Consider the following 22,385-nt stretch of genomic DNA (forward strand, 5'->3'; position numbering starts at 1 on the left):
GAGGTACTACTTGGAAATTGGTGCAGGAGGGGAGGAATCTGCAGGCAGAAGTATTCATCAGAAGAACAAATTAGCCTACCTTTTGGTGAAGTTTTTTTCTATTAGGTACTCCATCTGCTTGTAGATTCATCACCGATACATCTGCCTCCACTTTCTGAGAACTAGTTATGGGACTACAAATAGGGTCCCAAGTTATTTTGGTACAGTGAAACTCCTACTAGTCTTGTTAACTTCTTCAGGGCACGATAAAAAGCCAGAGAACTTAGTCACTGCTCCGAGTTGGTGCCTTATACTGCTCTCTGTTGTCAAATCCAGGGTGGAACCCAGAGTCGGTGCACCACCATTAGCACAGGAGGGCTCTTTAAACTTTCCAGATCTAGACAGGTACCTGGAGAATATTCAAGAGGGGAAATATGCAGGTAGAGTTTCGCCAAGATAGATAGTTACTGAAGGATCTGAACTTTTTCTTCACCTTCATGTTGCTGCATCATTGCAGGGCTGGTCACGGTCTGAACCGTTTACAGAAGGCATGACTTTACCCGCTTGTTGCACCATGCAGTATGTGTCCAGGCTATGTTTGTAGAAAGCATGATTTTTACCTCTTTGTTGCCCCTTTGCAAGGTTTTACAAGGTATTTTCCGGTTGCAGCACTGATATAACAGCCTCACTAATGGAAGAATACAACTAGGTTTAAACTGGAGGGTGCACATGTTGGTTATTAGCATAGCAGTATGTTAGAAACCAATTCCTAATTATAGGAGTAACAAAAGTACAAAAGGGAATGTAAGACATTTCTAAAACCTCAGTCATGTAAAGGTAAAACCTTGATAGGTGCAGATTCTTGTGTGATGACGTAAAGCAATTTGAGACTAAGGTAGATATGGTGAGAGATCACTATGATATAAAAATTAGAGGTGTAAATTCATCAACAATGCTAGACTGCTACTTAAAATTATTTTGTGTGTATTTGCTATTATTGTCTTCTAAATTGATTTTCACTAGATTGCACGGTTTAGCAGAAAACATCACTATCAGTCAGTCAAAAAGTCTTTATTGCGATTCTTCATCACTTTATGTATTCACAGACTAACAATAAATATTCTGACCTCTTTTTGCAGTAGAATTAGCTGCTACAACTGTGCTTTCCAAATTAAAATATGATATTCATGTTTAGGCATTGATTATACAAACGCTTCCATAGAGACACTGTAGAGATTTTGAAGGCAAAAAGTATTTTCCCACATATTCCTTTACACAGTAATGACTGAGTGTGGGTCAACCTATTTAACGCAAAACATGGCCATGACCAGCACATAGTGTAACACAAACATAACCGAGGACCATTACAGAGTGGCTTCTACTTTACGGCTATGCATTAACATTAGCGCTCCTGGTCTTATGATATTTCATTTTTTTAAACATTTCCATCTGTATTAATCCATATTTATTTATTAGCCTTTTTATTGCACATGGCATATTTATGTAGTGAATAAATGTTACTCACCTGGTTGCCCCAACCTTTCCTGTGCCCTGGCTGACCACCTGCAGCTGCTGCAACCAAGATGGGAATCTCGCCCTCTATTAGGAGGTGGGAACTCTCCCAGGAGTCAGAAACAAAGGCCTGCCTAGGTGGGAGGTGTCACCTCCCTCCCTGACAGGAAGGCTAGTGAAGTGGCACATCAAGCCAGTGAGCTTCAAAGCTCCCACCTCAGACATGCAACCAGACTTCCTCCCAGACGCGGAAAAAGCCAACCCCCGTGCCCCAAGCACATTTGCAACCCGTATAGGCAAGAAAAGGAGATAGTCAAGAGGTGTTCATATCCCAGAAGGCTAGCCAAACCCCCTAAGGTGGGCTGCCTGGTCTATACAGCCCACAAAGGGGAAGGGTTCTGCCATTTTTAGAAGAGTAGAATAGAGGCTTCTGTGTAGAAAAGGTGTCACACTCCACAGGAAGTGGTCCTCTCAGGGGCAGATAAGCAGCTGGGGCTAGTAGCCCATTGGCTACTAGCTCACACACCCCTAACTCCCTTAAATCTAGGATTTAAGGGGCTCCCATGGCATGAGAACCTCAGAGCTGATCGACTTGCTACCAGAGGACAAAAAAGAGACCCGAGTCTGCAACTTCAGAACCTGCACAAAGAAATGGCACCAAAGACTGCACCTGTGGCAACCACCCAGCAACTGCACAACTACGACTCGTCCTGGAGCAGAGACCGGTTCCAAAGGAAAGGGGAACCCCACAAAGAGCCAAAGGCAACTCCAGAACTCCCTTGGACTAGAGGTTCTAGTTGACTGCAGGCAGAACCGCACCGAGATCCAAAGCATCACTGGCCATCGGGTCCGCCAAAGGAATTGCCCAAACATAAATGGTCTTGTGCATTTTGGGAAATGCAGTCCTGACCTCCAGCAAGTTTCATGTGGCTACTGTTTTCTGAGCTTGCCTCTGCCAAGGCTTGTTCGTGGCCAGTCTCTTGACTTGGTAAGAGTATTCTGCATCATTCAGAAACTCTGTCCATCACCACCCCCTTTTTCCAAAATCGAATTTATCCACACTATGTGTGGGAGGGTATACTCAGACGTGAGTCCCTTGCTCATTGCACCATCAAGATTCAAGCAAGCCGGGCCGACGAAGGCTGTGATGCCAGAAACCGGTCCCCGGAAGCTTGTCTCCTTCCCAGTATAAGAATTGGCTTGGTAGTTTGGTTTGCCCTGTTCCCATCATGCACTGGGACAGGAACAGACTAATTTGCATATAGCCAGGTTCTGAGCTGGGATGGTGCAATGAGCTAAAAAACAGGTGATGGATTAAAACCATGATCTCTTGACTTGGTAAGAGTATTCTGCATCATTCAGAAACTCTGTCCATCACCACCCCCTTTTTCCAAAATCAAATTTATCCACACTATGTGTGGGAGGGTATACTCAGACGTGAGTCCCTTGCTCATTGCACCATCAGGATTCAAGCCGGGCGGACGAAGGCTGTGATGCCAGAAACCGGTCCCCGGAAGCTTGTCTCCTTCCCAGTATAAGAATTGGCTTGGTAGTTTGGTTTGCCCTGTTCCCATCATGCACTGGGACAGGAACAGACTAATTTGCATATAGCCAGGTTCTGAGCTGGGATGGTGCAATGAGCTAAAAAAACAGGTGATGGATTAAAACCATGATCTCTTTGTAGAAGCAAGTCTGAAATACAAGGGATAATTAATGATAGGAAAGACAGACACAACCACAGAATTTTGTCAGCTCAGAATATGGTATATTTATTAGCCACAACAAATAATAATTTAACGTGCAACACGGAGACAGTCAGCCTAGAAGCTTGAATGTCCAAAGATTTATTGAGTTGGTACACTTTATAGACTCAAACCACAAGACCACCCATATGACACGTAGCAAGAAGTGTTATACGTAGTTTACAGTGCACCATGAATCCCACAGCCAATGGACAAGATCTGTAACAAGACATCTCCTTGTAAGGTGTGATATATTTGATGCACACATACTGTAGCTAACCATGTGATCAGAAATGGGCAGTTTTGGGGACAGTCAATCAAAATGCGAGCTGCCATGGCCTAGTATATTTCCATACAAATAGCGACAGAAGCAAGGCGATGAGTAATATTGCGAAATATGTTATTGTCTAATGAAATGTATTGTGCAAGCGGTGTGTCACACACCTCGTCTGGGCTTAGAAAAATGCAAGCACTGCACTTCTCAGACGGTGAAAGGGCAAAACCTCCCAAGATGGAGCTTTTTTAGATGTAGGCTAAGTTAATAGGGCCTGAAGCTTTTACATTTGGTATCAAAGAAAAGATGGCTTCAACAACTCCCAAATCTGATACCAAATCAATATACCCTGCGTGACAACCTATTCATACCCATGGCTGGCACTTCTGCCACTGCCTGCAGCTCCCGTTGCTCCGGCTCATGGCCGTGCTTATTGCCACAGCGCATAGAGCGTGAGCAGTAGGAGACAAGGGATGCACAGCAGACTGGGCAGACCTGTATCATAATGCAGAGTGTTAACAACACAGCTGCTATTATGATAACAGCCTTTATGATCCATGAGCCCCAACCTGACAGCCACTGCATTAGTTTATCCCAGAACTCACCAGTGTGTATGCCCTCTGCCTCATCCCTAATATCCTTTATGTTATGGATTGCCCTATCTATGTTTTGGCTGTTGTCAGGTATGTAGGAACAGCACTTCTGATGGATGACCCGACAAAGCCCACCCTCTTTGGCTAGGATGATGTCTAAAGCAACCCTATTTTGAATTACTACCGCCCGCATGGCGGACAGCTCTGCTGTTATGTTTCCCAGTCCTGCTGCAGTGGAGTCAGCCAGATCCTCAATCATTCTAGCTAACTCATGTATCCTCTGGGAGGTGTACACTACTCCAGCACCTGGGACCATTATTCCAACAGCTGTCATAATATGATCAGCCCATCCAGCTGACCTTCTCATCCTTGTAGGTCTCACACCTGACCTTCTAGCCTGTGCTATGTCTGAGAAGTGGACCATACGTGGTATTATTGATGCAAGGTAGCAACGGCCATACCAACCTGGAGGCAGGTAAAAGTATGCCCATGGTCCGCAGACAAAAAATAGTCCCTTGTAACCCACCAGCCCAGGTGAGGACCCAGTATTGCTGTCTCTGATACGTGACAGTCTCGTGATGTGTGTGCAGTTACTTTTGCCCGCAAAAATCTGGTTCACCTTCCTAGGTTCCATTATCCTCCTCATCTTGTTAATCCTGTCCTTACATGCCAACAATCCTTGTTGTCCCTGCAGTAGATTCTGTAACACACAAGGGTATGGTATGCATGACTGCTGTGTTGTGCAGTTATGTGCTATAGTTATGTCTGAAGGTAATTTAGGTGCTCTGTCCCGCTGCATCCCTTCATCATATAGGATGCAGGATGGTGCTAGGGACAGCTCTTCTACCCTAAACCTTGGTATATTAACCTCCTTGTTTCCACTCTGGTCATTGTCACTCTCCTCAGCCCTGTTTCTGGATCTCCTGTCAAATGTGCTAAGCATCTCAGTGTCTGACCTTGTAGGGTGCATATTCCTGCATGGTGCCCATTTCTTCTTAGGCTCCCTGGCACCCTGTCTGACACCCTCTATATTGGAAACATTCAGTGTTGGGGCTGTCGCGAGGCCAGAGTTTGGTAGTGCAACTAATACTGACATATTGTGTTCAGTGGAGAGTAACTCATGCATCAGAATACAACCCATATACTTGGAAACTGGTAGTACAATGTAGCTCGTGCTGTGTATCTGTTGGTAGGTGGGTGCAAACATAGCATCCTGAAATGTTCATGATCTGTACATATAATTTCAGCATTTCAACATATTTATTGTTATCATATTCTTCCCACAATTCTCTATCATTCCCTTCTGTAACCTCCTTCTTCCCCAACACAATGGGGTCTGGCACAACTATGTTTCGCTCCTCATGTTGTATAACTGTATTATTCTCATCACCCACTTTGCCATGAAGAAATGGGATGTCAAACTCCTCTGCAAACATAATAAACACGGTTGTCAGAATTATCCCAGGTACTGATGATAATACAGCTGCCAGTATATATGGCCATCTACGCTCATTTGTCCTTGGCCTAGGCATTATGAAACGTTTATGGGATTAAAAATAAACCGTTATTTTCGCCCCAATTGACATCTGTGACAATATGTAACCCACTGTTTTCTATGGCAATTATAATACTTTGTAAAATCTCAGTACGTGCTGTTGCTAGCTCCTGGGCTGATGGCAGGAAGCCAACTATTGGGAATGAAAGGTCATTCAGTATAAGTGTCTGCAGCACGCTCAATATAGGGGGATTTGGCACTGCTACTCTCTGAACAGTTGTTACCTCTACTCCTGGTGATAACGTAGCCACTGCTGACCTTATTGTTATATATAACACCCTTTCATCCACCACCCGTATTGTAATCCACCTGTGTACAGCAGGTGATGCAACCTGCATATCTCAATTTTATTAGCAATCAGTAAAATGTTGTTACAACATCCATTATTGCCCCCCAGCCAATGTGATGTATGCCAGATATTACACTGTCCAAGATGTCAAGGCGTGTGTTTGCCAGTTCCTGTGTTGGTGCTTGGCTGCCAAATGTGGGGAAAGTAAGCTGTTGCAATATCAAGTCCGTCAACTTGCTCATCAGTGGTGGTTTTGGTCCAATCAACTGGACTTGTCCCTTCTTCTCCACTCCTGGCCACAATAATCGTATAACTATCACCAATTCCGACTCTTGTACTTCTATTGTCATTTGCATCAATCTACCACTCCTTGTTGTGATCAAAGGTGGTCCAGATGCGATGGTAGTCATGTAGCTGAATATAGAATATTTCCACAGTTCAATGTTCCTCTGGTGCTTCACTATTCCGTGTTGTGCTCACAGTTCTTAATGTCTAACTAGCAGGGTCTTGTATCCCTATGTTTGATACAGACACCAGCACCATTTGGAATCAAACACGTTGGCGCCTTTACTGGGTCTGACAGAGGTTACCAGTACATAACAGACGATAGGCACTTGATGGAGACAGGTGTCTCTATGATGTCATCTGGAGGATGTGTCTGCCAGGCACAGCAGATAGTTGCGTTGGTCGGTCTGTTGGAGGGTTGGTCCGCAGCCAGCAGGAGATCTCTTCTTCCTTATCCCCTGTCGTGCTGGTCAGGCTGGTCCTTCCTGGTGGATCGGAGGTTGTACCTATGGTCCGCCTCAGGTGCTGCTGGTGATGCTGCCGGAGCTTGCCGTCCGTCGTCCTGGTCCGCCGTCCGCTTGGTGTGGGAACTGTGGATCCACAAAGTCAATCCCTTGCACTTCACGGCGGTCGCTGTCGTCAGTAAGACGGTGTAGGGACCCTTCCACCTAGGCTGAAGGCAGTGCCGTCGGGTGTGGGCCTTGATCCAAATCCGGTCCCCAGGCTGCAGGTCGTGTGGTGATGGAGTTGCTGTTTCTGGAAGAGCCTGCAGGACCTGGCGGTGAAGATAACGTAAAGTCTCTGTTAGTTTTTTACAGTAACACAAAAGCAGATCGTCTACTATTGGCAGAGGTTCAGTGGACATGTGACCCGCAATATTCATGGGTCGTCCAAACAATATCTCATGCGCGCTCAACTTAGTTATCCTGTCAGGTGTACTTCTCATTGCTAGCAGGGCTATTGGCAGTGCATCCACCCATGACAGTTCTGTGGAAGCGCAGATTTTCCCTATTTTATTCTTCAAAACCCCATTCTTTCTTTCCACTGCACCTGCTGCTGGTGGGTGATAGGCACAATGTAACTTTTGCGTGACCCCAAGTCCTTTGCATAGACCCCTTATCACCTGAGAAATGAACGCAGGCCCATTGTCTGAGGCCAGAAGGATTGGGATCCCAAATCTGGGGATCAGGTCTTTCAGGAGGCATTTAGCAACTGTTAATGCATCGCAGTTCATGGTTTCAACATCTTGACTTGGTAAGAGTATTCTGCATCATTCAGAAACTCTGTCCATCACCACCCCCTTTTTCCAAAATCGAATTTATCCACACTATGTGTGGGAGGGTATACTCAGACGTGAGTCCCTTGCTCATTGCACCATCAGGATTCAAGCAAGCCGGGCCGACGAAGGCTGTGATGCCAGAAACCGGTCCCCGGAAGCTTGTCTCCTTCCCAGTATAAGAATTGGCTTGGTAGTTTGGTTTGCCCTGTTCCCATCATGCACTGGGACAGGAACAGACTAATTTGCATATAGCCAGGTTCTGAGCTGGGATGGTGCAATGAGCTAAAAAAACAGGTGATGGATTAAAACCATGATCTCTTGACTTGGTAAGAGTATTCTGCATCATTCAGAAACTCTGTCCATCACCACCCCCTTTTTCCAAAATCCAGTCCGGCTACTACTACCTTTGTTCGATGCTGTGCCTCAAGGGAATCTTGCAGAATCTTCAATGTGATGTTTCTTTGACCTCATTGTCAAGATTTTGCACCCCTTTCCTCACTAGCACTATTTAAGTGGTAAAACCTGGACCCGTGGCTCCCTTTCTTCAGCACCAGGGACAGACAGGATTACTCTGCATCTGGGTTCTATGAGCCAGGTAAAAATCAACTGACTGTTGGAGCCTGGTCCTGGGACTCGCATCACCTTACCTCCTAGTGGTTTCCATTGAACTCGACCTGCAAGTGACCGATTGTTGTGAGTGGATTTCCCCATTGGCTGCAACGTTATTGTTTTGTACGATTGAAATGCACTGACTTAATTTTCCTTTAGAAATCCATAACTCCAATATACTCATCCGATTGTCTTCATTTTGTTGTCTAAAATTATATAAAAATCTGCTTTATTTTTTTTAATTGGTGTTGGATTTCTTTTGAGTCGTTTCAACTACGTATTGTCTATATTGGTACTCTGAAATGCTTAGCAAATGTTTCTCTAGTAATGCCTGACTGTTCTGTGCCACACTACCTGGACTTAGCTAGGGACTTATTAGTATGAATTCAAAGGACCTATTTAGGGCAATTTGAGATTATAACATAGTGCAGCCAAACCAGCCTCATTGCATAATAATCCACTTTCCTAAAATGATTTTCCAGTACGCCTCCCCATATTCTACTTTTAGACGCTACGAGGAAAATGGAAAAGCAATTCTTTTGAGACCACACTTGCACTCAGTTGTAGTAGAAGGCTGACTGCTGTAATCAGTTTCTTCAATAGGTTCAGTTTTAAGGTCGGGCCTTGCTGCTCAAGGTTCCCTTCTCCCAACAAAGTTTAAAATCACTCCATCATCTGGGGATTTGAGGAAAATACGTGCGTTTCATCACTCATTCGAATTTCATGATCAATGGTCGACGCCTTGCAATATCATATTAAGTGAACTTACAGTATCCCCCTTAGGCAGTACAGCTCTGCTGAACTGTTTGATAGCAAGCTCAGTGACACTTCATTTCTTTTCATCCTTTAAGTAAGGATAAAAATAAATGTCAGTTGCGCGTAGAAATTGCAGATGCACCCTTAAACGTCTGTCACAGGTTTTCCCCCTGCGATCTGCTGCCTTTAGCAGGACCACCACTTTGTCCACAATGATGAGAGCCTGAAACACATATGTTAGAGCAAGAGGGGATCCCGCTATGTCCGCTTCTCTTTCCATGTTAAATTTTGATGAAAAAATGACTCCGCATTAGGAGTCAGCCCACAGAGACAAACCTGGATTTCGTTTGTTTGAAGGCTTCTGCTGTCATATAGTCATCTCTTTATTTGAGGACCAATTGTTATTATATTCTGTGCTACGTTGAGGGTTCCTTTGTTTGTTTAACTTTATCATATTTGTGCTTCAGTTTGACTTGTGCATGTTTGTATTTTGGTGCCTTGTTTCGGGCTTGGAGAGCATAGTTATGTTCTCCAAGGTCTTACCTTAATGGATCGTCTTCAAGGCATAGTATTCCCAACTGAAGGAAACCGGTGAATGGTCGCTTTCCCTGGCTTTTTTTGAACATTTTTGTCTTTTTTTCCCTGTTATCCCCAAGGCAGATATTTGTTCCGAAGTACAAAGATAACCTACACTAAATAATCACTCTATTACAATCATTCTGCAACTTTCTGTGTTCATTCACTAAATGTTCAAGTTTAATGCAACTTCTGTATAGCCTTGCACCTGTTGCGAATTATCCACTAAGTTTGGCAAATTTAGTAATCTTTCAGCTCCGTCCAAGAAGAAATCCAATCTTGTAAAGTCATGCTTATGTACATTTGTGGCTTATGCGTAACGATGCTTTGATCTAGTATGGTAGGATGTCTCACCTGACTCGGGCACAACATGCAAAGGTACTGAGTAATAAGTAATCGTTTTTCCCCCAGTTGGCATTACCTGGTATTTAATGGCTCGTAAATTCTACCACCAGGGTGGCTGTACTTAGTTCAGAAGAGGAGTGTAGCAATGGGCTAAAGTTAACCAAAACTCTTAATGATTTTCAGAAGTCGTCAGCCACTGAAGGTTTGCTTGTGATTTAAGCTCTAACGAATATCACATTTACTAAGCATTTCTATAGGTTTCATATGCTGTGTAAAGCTCTGCGCATTGTTCTGGCTTAATTTAGTTGTTTGTAAAATGATTTATCCAAGTTGTTTACAGATGTACGTTTTTTAATAACAGATTGAACAAACACGGAATGAATTACTACAGGAGAGAGCTGCAAGGCAAGACCTGGAGTGTGACAAGATTTCTTTGGAGCGACAGGTGAGGCAAACTGTCTCGGATGGCCAGATATGTCGGTGATTTATTTTTTAGGGAACTACAAGAGCCCGGCTGTTAAAAGTGGAGCCTGCAAGATTTTAAATAAATGAAAATTGTCTATCCATATGTTTATGTGAAGTGTTGACAACATTAAGGCATTTGCATTGGAAGTAACAGAAAGAAGTTAGTTTAACCCATAAACATACTGTAACAAAGTTACAGAGTAATATTTTGTCCTTGCATTTATTTTAGGTCGGTTCTAGAGGCAGCTTTAGAGGTAGCCAGTCTCGTGTAATAAAAAATAAAAATAAAAATTCCATATTAGCATAGATAACGGGGCTTTGGGAAAGTCCTATTTATTTGTCTGTTCAGCTGTGAATCAAATTTTGCTTTAACCTGCCACAGCTTTCAGCACAGAGCAGTAGGTCAGTTCCTCCTTAGCCACTGAATTCTTTCTAATGTGAGTGATTACTTTTTACCTGATCACATGTGCACTTCTGTGCCAAGGATGGCAGGCTAATACTTTACTTTGAGAAGGTTTTTGTTTAATTTCTGTATCTTTTCTAATCATCCTGGTGTGCTTAAATTATGTCTACAGGCTGCAGTAGTCCAAAGCCTTTGCACCAATTACGATCATATTTTCCAGTGATGTGCATTAAAACCAAAAATGGGTTCTGTACCTGTTCGGAGTACAGATGCCTGCTGCTTGCTGCTAGGAAGCACCAGTACTGTTCTTTTAAGAATCTGCATTTTTTTTTAAATGTATGAAAAGCATTTGGCTGGTTGCACATTCATGAAGTGGCGTTTTCTTTACATTTTTTTGGGCATATGCTAGCAATACACATTTTTAAGAAAGTTAATCACACCAGCTTCTCAATGCCAGAGCAATTGCCTTTGCAAATGCTTGTTATAGTAACATTTTCATTTTACTTTAATGCTTGGGGAGCTTCGGGCCTCCTAGCTACCTTGTACCCTTTCAACATGGTAGCTTCAGCGGTTGATCAGTCAGCCATTTTACTACACTGTTTTCTAGTATTAACCCAGAAAAAAACCTGTTTTTCTTTACTCTCAGCTTCACTTAAGCCACTTCTCCTTCCTCACGACCGGAAGTGTTTTTGCTGCCACAGAGACATCCTATGGATAGGAAACAATCTATCAGTCAAGTGATGTGTGTGCTTTGCTTCTTAGGTGCTAGAATGGAGAAGAGACTGCCTACCCTAAATTATGTATATTTTGATGACCATATTTTGCACCGAATTAGTACTCCTATTACAGATATCTATATTATAAATGTTTCAAAACCACTGAAGTAAGAGATTTGGTTTGTATTGGAATAACAAAGTTGAGACCTTGGTTGTGGATCATAAAATTAGACATCAATGAAAGTCGACTGCCAATATCAACTATTAAGTTAATTTTTGGAATGATTAAATAAGTGTAGTATCAATTTTTTCGAAGAAAGAAAATTTGATATCACTAACAACATTGCTCAATGTTAGTTTTCCTTAAAAAAAAAAAAAAGTAACCAAATAAGTATAAGGATTACCACTGGCAGGGTGGCGGTAGGTGAGGCGAATGCATTATAATTGGAATTAATCAGGAGGGTGTTAGTCATAATGTATTGCAGATTAGCTAACTCCCACTTCAGCTGGAGCCTAGTGACACCGTTTTCTTTGAAGAGACTGTGCAGTACTGAAATAAATAAGGCATGTCTTTACTGCACAACACATGCAAGCAGTTGAACTTAGTCACTGATACTACCGCATCACTTCCACCTCTGCTACAACTGGTAATACAAGAAGGGGTGTTTTTTCTCCTGCAGCGTGTAACTTCAACCTCGTCACCAACAGTGTAGATGTCCTGATAAGGTGGCGGTTGATATTAAATACTGTCCAGCAAACAAAATGGCAAGAAATGGAAAATTAAGATTTAATTGTCTCGTTGAAATATGGCTTTCAGAACTTAAGTTGAAACCGTGAATGTTCTTATTTTACAAAATGTCCGAAAATGTGAATCCTGTACCTTCAAAATATAGAGGAATACTATAAGCATTAATATTGTTTCCTCTCAAATGTTTTGAGGATCTCATTTAATATTCTCCCTACTCCCCACATTTCCTGTCTTTTTTTGTGGGATTTTTAAATTCATTGTAGAATTGGTTAAGGTCAATAATGAACGAGTATTTGCTGTCCTCTATCCAATTCCTACCAGCACTGATGCGGAAATGAATCCATTTCCACCTCCTCCAGCAACAGGATTACGTCAGCGCTAATTGCCAGCATGCTTTCGAAACACCTACAGACTTGCCACATTTACCCCCAGTATACAGAAGACTGCAATTTGAAAAATATTTATGGCCGATTTCCTATTCAGCCCAAGATAGATTTATAGAGGCAAGACATTCGTAAATACAAACAAATCCTATGTAATACTCATGCATTTGTGTGTTGATAACTGCACTATTCCCACTATATAGATCTTTAACAGCCTTGCATATCCAGCAGCAATCCGTTCTGCTGTTCCCACCACCGGGGGCAATGGACGTAGAATGGACACCCCCTCAAACAATCAGTGAACCGACCCAGACAGACCACCAGACGTCATCCAGGGGACCGGAAAACCTTAAAAAGCCCATCCCAGAGAAAATCCAGCACCTGATGCGTAGAAACAGAAATCGGAACAACAGACCTATAATCACACCAAGACCGAAAGGACAGCCAAATCCGAGCAGAAGAAGACCTGGCAGACACCCTCCGGACACCAGCACAGAAAGGAAGACAGTAGCCAAGAGGCCCTGCAACATGAAGCCACCCCACTCAATCGTCAACTTGGGAATCACCAGTGATGGTACCAGCATACTAAGAAACAACAGGTAGGATGGAACCTCCAGACCAACCACCATCACCACAGGAAATAAACAGAACAGGCCATGCCCAAGCCACCAGAATAACCAGAGCATTCCCAATATGATCCCGAAATCAAAACCACAGGAGCAAGGAAACAAAGGGAGAAAACATTAGCCCCACAGGCCAAGGACCCATCAGAGAATCGCACATTGAAAGCGACACTTCCTTCCTCTGGGAACTGACACTCTGTGGCAAACACCGGAGGCGAAAGACAAAATTCCTGAGAGAACAAACACCCCCACCTAGGTGAACAGCCCGACAATCCCAAACGCCCTGAGCAAGAAGGTACTGATGGACCCACAGGCGACTGAGCCCAAAGAAACAACTGCCTCGCAAAGAAACCAAAATTCCATGAGATGACAGAACAGTCATCAGGGGAGACAGCACCAAAGCGAAAATCAGTAGACTGCCTCACAGTCTGAACAGCAGGACCAGGGTTCTTAAAAGCCTTGACCCTACCGCTAAACCCGGGAGTGTCTAAAGACACGGACAAATGGGAATGTGTAGTAATGCGATTGCAAAATTATCGCAGCCACGAAGACCCCAAGAGACCTCTGGGGAAGGAGCTGCTGTAAGAAAGCCAGTAGAAGTGCATGAACGCCACCCATCAGACAAAAGGCGCCACAGACCCAACACCAGCTGAAAAAACTCCTGATACCTTCAGGACCAAGAAAAGGACAGCATACACATAGCTTACAAACCTGAACCAGCAGGACCGGGATGACCCACCTCAGAACAGGAGCAGGGAGGCACCCCATAACTGGGGAAGGAAGAGTAAGTCGATGAGAAGGTAGCTCCAATTTTAGTACCACACCCACTAGACGGAAAGACGAGCTTCCATGCCACATTTTACTAACCACAGGTCAGGCGTCCACCGAACAGCCAAAGCCAGGAACGCTGCCCAAGCGACCCGCATCAGGAAGGATATCCTGCCGCCTACGAAGAAATCGGAGTAGGGGTCCGCACATGGAAAACTCATGAGCACCCCAGCAGCTGAATGAGAAGAAACCCTGGGAGAGGACCAGCAGGACGAGGCGTGCAACCAGTCCATGCCAAACAGCTGATTGAACTATCCTACAGTTCACCGCACAGTCAGGTACCCCCACAGCAACCTAAGAAACAAAGTAGGGATGGCCGGAGCTACCTACCAGTCCCACAGCCGTAGTAACCGTCAGTTCATGATAACCGAAGAGGACACCACCGACACCATTAACAAGAACTGCTGACACAGCAAGGCAGGCAATATGTTGAGCCATGCGAACCTCGACATCCAACACATTCGCCCCCTCCGTGAGAGCCCCTGCCAATGCCACAAAATCCTACATCAACGATTTTGCCAGCACCCAATATGATGCTGTCCTTAGCACCAAACTGGAGACCGTGAAGATCTCAGTCCACCATCCACCCTGTGAACCACAGGAACTGAAGGCACAAATCCCATTGAATGAATGAAGCACAGTCAACAAGAGGGGCCAAGAAAGAGCCAATCAGGAGGAAAGTGGCAACAGCATCACCTCTACTGCCTGTGTACAGGTAAATCAGGTGGCGGAGACTACCTACTCAACAAGTGGCAGAAAATGCTTTAAATCCAAACTGAAACATAGAAAGCCATGCAACACCTTACACCAGTAGCAAACAGTGAACATCACAAAAGAAGGGAATAAATGGAGCCCCACACACAAGACAGAACATAACCAGTCATGTTATGGAGAGTTGCACAGCACACAAATCACCCTAGAGAGCATCCACCAGTAATTCAGCCCTCCTTTTTTTTTTTTTTGGTGTGTGTAACCCTGACCCTAAGCTAAAGCATCAGCAGGAAGCCCCAGCATCCCAAGCACACTCCACCCGGCCGGAGAGAAGCATCACTGCATGCCGACTCCACTCGCTGGCCCAGGGAAACTCGGCACTAATGTACCGCCAAAACCATAATGTCGGTTCCTGTACCATCATGGTCGAATTCACCACCAAAATTACCGTGGCCAGCAAGTAAACTACTCACAGCACAGACAGGCTGCTATCAATACACCACCCGGTGCGACTTAACATAGAGACCCCTGCATGAATATCAGCTGTTGACTGAGGAGACACTGCAACCCCGGTAACCCAGACATCACCACACAGGCCTGAGAAAGGCAACACAGACCTCTGGTCTGGCGCAAGCAGCACTAACCTCAGTTCCAGAGTGAGGTCAGAAGATCATTCCCCTGTGCCCCAATAAACACACAAACCAGTCCTTTAATTGGCTGGTACTCCCCTGCTACTGAGTACCAGCACGTCTTAGATTTATCACTCTGAGCACCGGCATTTCTCTACTGCTGAGGAGAATAGTGGTACTCATGAAAAGGTAGGCTCATTGGCTGTGAGTGCTGTTGAGCAGGAGTGGAACGTGTCTCTGGCAGCCAAGGCGTGTTGAGCAGGAGTGGAACGTGTCTTCTGTAGCCCTGATCTGAGCCCCAGCTGATCTATTCAGCAGGGTATTCATTCAGCAGGGCTCATTTGAATAATGTCCAGGTGCTCACTGTGAGAAGTTGGCCTGGTATATGATGTTCACTATTCTAGTGAGGACCTTGCACCAGTCCAAACAACCCTTATGGTGATGGTTGTAAGTCAACCTTATAGACCAGCTATCCTAGAGGTAGCGTGGACAGAACAGTCTTAGGCTAAAAGACTCTTGAGGGCGTGTAAAGCCAGCTGTTTTACCATATGTAACTCTTGAATACCAAATGAAAGGACACCACACAGGATATATATAAAATATATATGTATTTATTTACTAACACACTCCTCTGAACTCTTTATGAGATCAGAGGCAAAAGCACATAACAAGTTACTCTTAGAAATACTTTAAATAGCACAATTTACAGTTAAGCCCTAGGGGCGCGTAAAACCATATACTAAGTAAGTGGTATAAGAACCACGACTCAGGAAAAGGAAAGGCCTAGGGCCTAGAGAATCGCTGGGGCTACACTATCTGACCCTTAGGTTAGGAGTAGGAGGCCCACAGGCGGCGCGTGCAGTGTCAGTACACTCACGCGAGAGTCAATAGAAAGTCAATATTGAAGATTTAGGACACTTCCGGTCTAAATAGGAAGATACAACTAACAAAAATAGACACTAGGATAGTCAATCCCTACAGGAGCACCGAAGTACTCGCGTTACCTCACCCACGGGCTGCGGGTGCATAGGTGTCAAAGTGTGTCAGGTTTTCTCGTTGATTCCTATGGAGCCTTGGAAGAAGATGCTGCAGAGGACCAGGAGGAAGATGTCCGGGTGGATCCAAGGGTGGATCGGAGTTGAAGAAGACCTGAAAGCAGAGGGGCCAGAGTCTAGGTCACTAGCCAGTGACCGTGTGGAACCAGGAAGGAACCAGACGTCGTTGAGGAGCAATCAGGTGCTGTCATGAAGCTTGTCTCTGCAGCCACGCGGACCAGGAGGCGCCGAGGACGACCAGGTGCTGGAGAGGAGCTGTCCCACGAAGGTTTTCGCAGATGGAGGGGTCGACTTCTAGATCGGAGCTAACAAGCCTAAGCAAAGGCAACCCACGCAGGATACACAAAGAGCTGCTGGTGCAGACCAGGAGGGACTGAGGTACTTCACCTTTTCAGGGAAGCAAGTGCCAGTCTGGAGCAACCAGACCAGCGATGGATTTTTAGAGGATCGTCGCCACAGGGCTACTAGCCAACTGGCCAGCAACCGGGACAACGCGTCAAGTAGAACACAAGCAGAGGGGCCCCATGCAGATCTCGTGGACTCTGGGCATCTTCGGTGCAGGTGGAGCTCGGTGTCGGGGTGTCTCAGTCCCCAGGGCACAGCTTCGAGGATGCCTGCGCTGTTAGCAAGTTGAAGACTTTCCAAGTTGCCTGGTTCCATGGGTTCCGACGCCTTCCACGGGGCTCAGCTGTGCTGGAGTCGTGCAGTGGAGTCAGAGAGGTCCGGGAGTCAAGGTCTTGTCGGGCTCTGTGCTCGGGTTCCAGCGGGAACGGGGACAAAGCAAGCCGTCGAGTTGGTGGATGGTGCCTGGTTGCCCAGGGTGGTCACTCCTTGGCCACAAGCGAGATTCTTCAGTCTTCGGATCAGGTGAATGTCGAAGGGTCCAGAGTTTCGTTTCAAGTCTATATCAGGATAAATCTAAAGTCCTGGGGTTCGGCTCCTACCTTTACACAACTAAAAGGGGCTGGATTACTTGCTAGGCCCCTCCTATGGGTGGGACCAGGAAGGGGGGTGGTTACACCCCCTTTCCTTTGTTCAGTTTCTCGCCAGAGTTGGGGCTGGAGTGCCCCAGCACCGGTTTGAACTGGACTATGCATGGAGCACCTAGTGTGCCCCAGGCAGTGTCTCAATCTATTCAGCCCTCCCTGTCCCAATACAGAAAGTCCTGTCTGGGGTGGTGCTCTCCAGGCAGGCAACCTATTGTCCAAACCTCCGTGACTGGAAGGACTCCCAGCAGCAGGAGGTCAGACTTGTGTCTGTGGCAGCAGCGTCTATTTTGTGACGCTGGGGCTCTGGTTAACTTTAACCGGGATAGTCAGCAACAACATGTCTTCTCCCTCTGCAAGGGTGGAATGCTACCCCCGTCGCCAGAATTGGCGAAGGGGTAGTATTCCAAAGCGTATGACCCCTTACACGACATGTTTAGATAAAGCCAAACGAAAGTTAGCATTTAACCGCGAGGTTCATAATGCACTTAAGAGTATATGTTATGGCAATATCATAGAACAGCTATAAGGACATGGTTCCGAAAGCTGCAGACAGGCTCAGCTCATGCTAGAGCACCATCTCACACATAACCAAGCACTCTGTCTCCAGGATTGTTAAGGCCTGCCATAGGAGCGACTTATAGGTTACTGTATGTCTATATTTAAGGGTAGATATAGGAATACTATACCTAAGCAAGGGGTGATTACACAACCTTGCCCCAGCTGAGTGATCAGCCAGTTGTCAGTTTGAGTGGCCAGCCAGGGGTGGCATAATACATGCTGCAGCCCCTGGTAGGCCTTGGTTACACCTATACCCTGAGTACCTAGGGTACACTTCTACAGGGGCTGATAAGATAAACCAATTCCCAATTATGGATGTACCTAGAGTACATGGTGTGAATTTAGAGAGAGTGCATCTGGGCTGTGGGTCGGATTAGCAGGCCCACAGCCACATCTAAGTCGAAAACCAGTAAAGCAAAAGCAAAAAGTGGGGGTGACCATAGGAAGCAGACCCTACTCTCCTACACCCCCCCCCCCCAACTTAGGGACATTAAACTAACCTTGACCAGTTGAGTCTTCATGTTCGAAGTGGAAATATTGGGAGAGTCCATCTGCATTGGCATGGTCAGTCCCAGGTCTATGTTCCACTGTAAAGTCCATCCCCTGTTGGGAAATGGACCACCTAAGACGTTTGGGATTTTCACCCTTCATCTGATTTAACCATAGGAGGGGCTTGTGGTCTGTCTGAATCTTGAAGTGAGTGCCAAACAAGTATGGCCTCAGCTTCTTCAGGGCCCAAACCACAGCAAAGGCCTCCCTCTCTATAGCTGACCAACGTTTCTCTCTAGGGGTCAGCCTCCTGCTTATGAAAGCGATGGGCTGGTCTTGACCATCTATATTCAGTTGTAAAAGTACAGCTCCCACACCCAACTCAGAAGCATCTGTTTGGACTATGAACTCTTTGGAGTAATCTGGACTTTTCAGAATAGGTGCAGTACACATGGCCTGCCTCAGGTCATCAAATGCCTTTTGACAGCTAACTGTCCACTGAACTTTCTTTGGCATCTTTTTGGAAGTGAGGTCATTCAGTGGAGTCACAATGGACCCATAGTTTTTCACAAACTTCCTGTAGTACCCAGACAGGCCCAAGAAAGCTCTGACCTGTGTCTGGGTGATTGGAGGAGTCCAGTCTCTGATGGTCTGGATCTTGCTCTCCAGTGGTTGAACCTGACCCCCACCTACCAGGTGGCCCAGGTACACAACCTTGCTCTGCCCTATCTGGCACTTAGTGGCCTTGATAGTGAGGCCTGCCTTATGCAGGGCCTCCAAAACATTCCTCAGGTGGACCAGGTGTTCCTCCCAGGTGGAGCTAAAGACAGCAATATCATCTAGATAAGCTGCACAATAGTCATCCAGTCCTGTGAGAACTTGATTCACCAGTCTTTGGAAAGTGGCATGTGCATTCTTCAAACCAAAGGGCATTACCACAAATTGATTATGTCCTCCTGGGGTCGAAAATGCGGTCTTGGCTTTTGCATCCTCAGCTAATCTGATTTGCTTGTAGCCTGCTGTCAGGTCAAATGTGCTCAAGAACTTGGCAGAAGCCAATCTATCAATGAGCTCATCTGCCCTGGGAATGGTATGGGCATCTGTCCTAGTGACAGCATTGAGACCTCTGTAGTCCACACAAAACCTCATCTCTCTCTTACCATCTTGGGTGTGAGGTTTTGGCATCAGGACTTGCCCAGTAGGACTGGCCCAAGGGCTCTCTGATGGCTCAATAACTCCCAGCTCCAACATCTTGTGGACCTCTGTCCTAATGCAGTCCCTGACATGGTCATGTTGCCTGTAGATTTTACTCTTGACAGGCAGACTGTCACCAGTGTCCACCTCATGGGTGCACCAGCTTGTCTGACTTGGGGTCAGGGAAAACAGATGCCTGAAGGACTGAAGAACTTGTCTGCAGTCCTGTTGCTGATGTTCAGAGAGGCTGTCTGCAAAGACTACACCATCTACTGACCCATCATCAGGGTTCTGAGTAAGCAGGCCTGGGAGAGGGTCACTCTCTTCCTCCTGCCCCTCATCTTTAGCCATGAGCAAACCCATGTCTGCCCTGTCGACAAATGCTTTTAATCTGTTGACATGAAGCACCCTGTGGGGGCTTCTGGGAGTCCCAAGGTCCACCAAGTAGGTGACATCTCCCTTCTGTTCAACTATTGTATGGGGTCCAGACCATTTGTCCTGGAGTGCAGCTGGGGCCACTGGCTCCAACACCCATACTTTTTGTCCTGGCTGGTACACAGTCAGCACAGCCTTTTGGTCATGCCAAGCTTTCTGAAGTTCTTGGCTGCCTCAAGGTTTTTGGAAGCCTTCTCCATATACTCAGCCATCTTGGAGCGGAGACCAAGTACATAGTCCACTATGTCAAGTTTAGGCTTTTTGAGAGGTAACTCCCATCCTTCCTTCACAAGACATAGGGTTCCTCTTACAGGATGCCCAAACAAAAGCTCAAAAGGGCTGTAGCCAACCGCCTTTTGTAGGACCTCTCTGTAAGCAAACAGAAGGCAGGGTTAAAGGATGTCTCATCTTCGCCTCAGCTTTTCAGGTAACCCTTTTATCATCCCTTTGAGGGTCTTGTTGAATCTCTCCACAAGCCCATTGCACTGTGGGTGATAGGGGGTGGTGAACTTCTAGTTGACACCACACTCCTTCCACATTGCAGTCAAATGTCCTGACATGAAGTTTGCACCTCTGTCAGAGACAACCTCCTTTGGAAACCCCACTCTGAAGAAAACCCCAAGTAGGGCTCTTGCCACAACAGGAGCTGTTGTGGTCCTCAGGGGAATAGCTTCTGGATACCTGGTGGCATGATCCACTACCACCAGTATAAATCTGTGCCCAGATGCTGTTTGGGGGTCCATTGGTCCTACAATGTCTATCCCTACTCTTTCAAAGGGTACCCCCACGACAGGTAGTGGTATGAGGGGGGCCGTTGTTGTGCCACCTAATTTGCCACTGGCTTGCCAGGTAACACAGGAGCGACAAAACTCCTTGGTATCTTCTGACATATGGGTCCAGTGAAAGTGAAGGACAAGCCTTTCCCAAGTCTTGTTCTGGCCAGGTGTCCTGCTAGGAGAATATCATGGGCAAAGGTAAGAAGGAAGCCCCTAAATTGCAGAGGAATAACCAACCTCCTGGAAGCACCAGGCTTGGGGTCTCTAGCCTCTGAATAAAAGAGCCCATCATCCCAATACACTTTATGGGTACCTTGAGCATTCCCAGCAGCCTCAGCAGTAGCCTGCTGTCTGAGGGGTTCAAAAGAGGAACAATCTAATTGTGCCTGCCTCCGTTCTGCCCTTGTAGGTCCCCCTGTCCCAAGAAACTCAACCTGATCAGGCTCAAGCTCTTCTAGGACAGTTCCCTCTTGGATCTCCGAATCATCCTCCTGGGAGGGCTGATCCTCAACCTGAGGCAGGGGGGGAGGCGCTGCCTTAACCCTCTTGCTCTTTCTCTTGGGTCGTGTCTGGTCTATTGTTCCAAGATCCAGCACTTGTTCAGGTAAGCACTTTTTGGCCTGTGACCTGGTCACAGCAAGGACATGTGCTGATATTCCCAGCATTTCTGCATGGGTCCTATACTCCACCTCAGACCAAACTGAGGTTTCAAGATCATTACCTAACAGACACTCTACTGAAAGGTCTGAACTCACAACAACTCTTTTGAGGCCAGCTACCCCTCCCCAGGAGAAGTTAACAACTGCCATACTATGGGAGGTAGTGGCATTGCTAGCGTTGGTCACTAGGTAGGTTTCACCTAGTATGATCTGGTCAGGGTTCACAAAGTTAGGTGTCACCATAGTGACACTGGCGCATGTGTCCCTGTAGGCCTGAGCCTTGTCATTAATAAAAGGTGTCTGTCTGTACTTGCTCAGATTACTGGGCTTTACAGTAGAGGACATTGCTATGTCCCCATCACAGACAAGAACAGCCTGAGTTGGTACTCTGACTAGGCCAGAGTCCACCTCAGTTCCCAGGGTTAACTCTATTACACCTTTTTGCTGGGAACCACCACTAACAGCTGGACTAGGGGGAACAGTTGACTTGGGGGCAATGGTGGTTGGTGCTGTGTCCTTCTTGGTGCACTCACTAAACCAGTGAGAGACTGATTTACAGTATCCACACCAGGGCTTCTTTGGACCTCCTTGTTAGGGGGGCACAATCTTGCTTAGGTGTCTATTTTCATAGGACCTATTTTTATCCTTTTTTAGCCTTCTAGAAGTACACAATTGTCTCAATTCTTGGAAGGCTAAGGCTTCATATCTTGAAGCAGTCCTCAAGGATCTACCTCTGCATGCAAAGAACCACTGGGGTTCTCTGGATGAGACATGGTTTCTAATGAGGTGTGGTGTTGCACCTACCTACACTATTTGTGTTCCTACAGAACCTTTCTAGGAGTTGTAGTCAGGGTGTGCTAGGCCCAGGCTCTACAACAGCTACGTTCAGTAGAACTTAAATATACTAAGACTTGTTTTATATGTACCTAT

At 45.9% G+C, this 22,385-nt stretch overlaps 1 protein-coding gene across 3 annotated transcripts in view; it reads left to right on the forward strand.

The window, feature by feature from the left end:
* Window positions 1–22,385, forward strand: part of CGNL1 (cingulin like 1) — a 601,175-nt gene that overhangs the window by 510,210 nt on the left and 68,580 nt on the right. For all 3 annotated transcript variants that reach the window (XM_078684907.1, XM_078684910.1, XM_078684908.1), the window contains exon 15: window positions 10,156–10,239. In XM_078684907.1, coding sequence (XP_078541033.1) covers window positions 10,156–10,239 — 84 coding nt within the window. The remainder of the gene's footprint in view (window positions 1–10,155; window positions 10,240–22,385) is intronic.

Source organism: Lissotriton helveticus, chromosome 3_2 (genome assembly GCF_964261635.1).
Source record: "Lissotriton helveticus chromosome 3_2, aLisHel1.1, whole genome shotgun sequence".
In the NCBI taxonomy this organism is placed as follows: domain Eukaryota; kingdom Metazoa; phylum Chordata; class Amphibia; order Caudata; family Salamandridae; genus Lissotriton; species Lissotriton helveticus.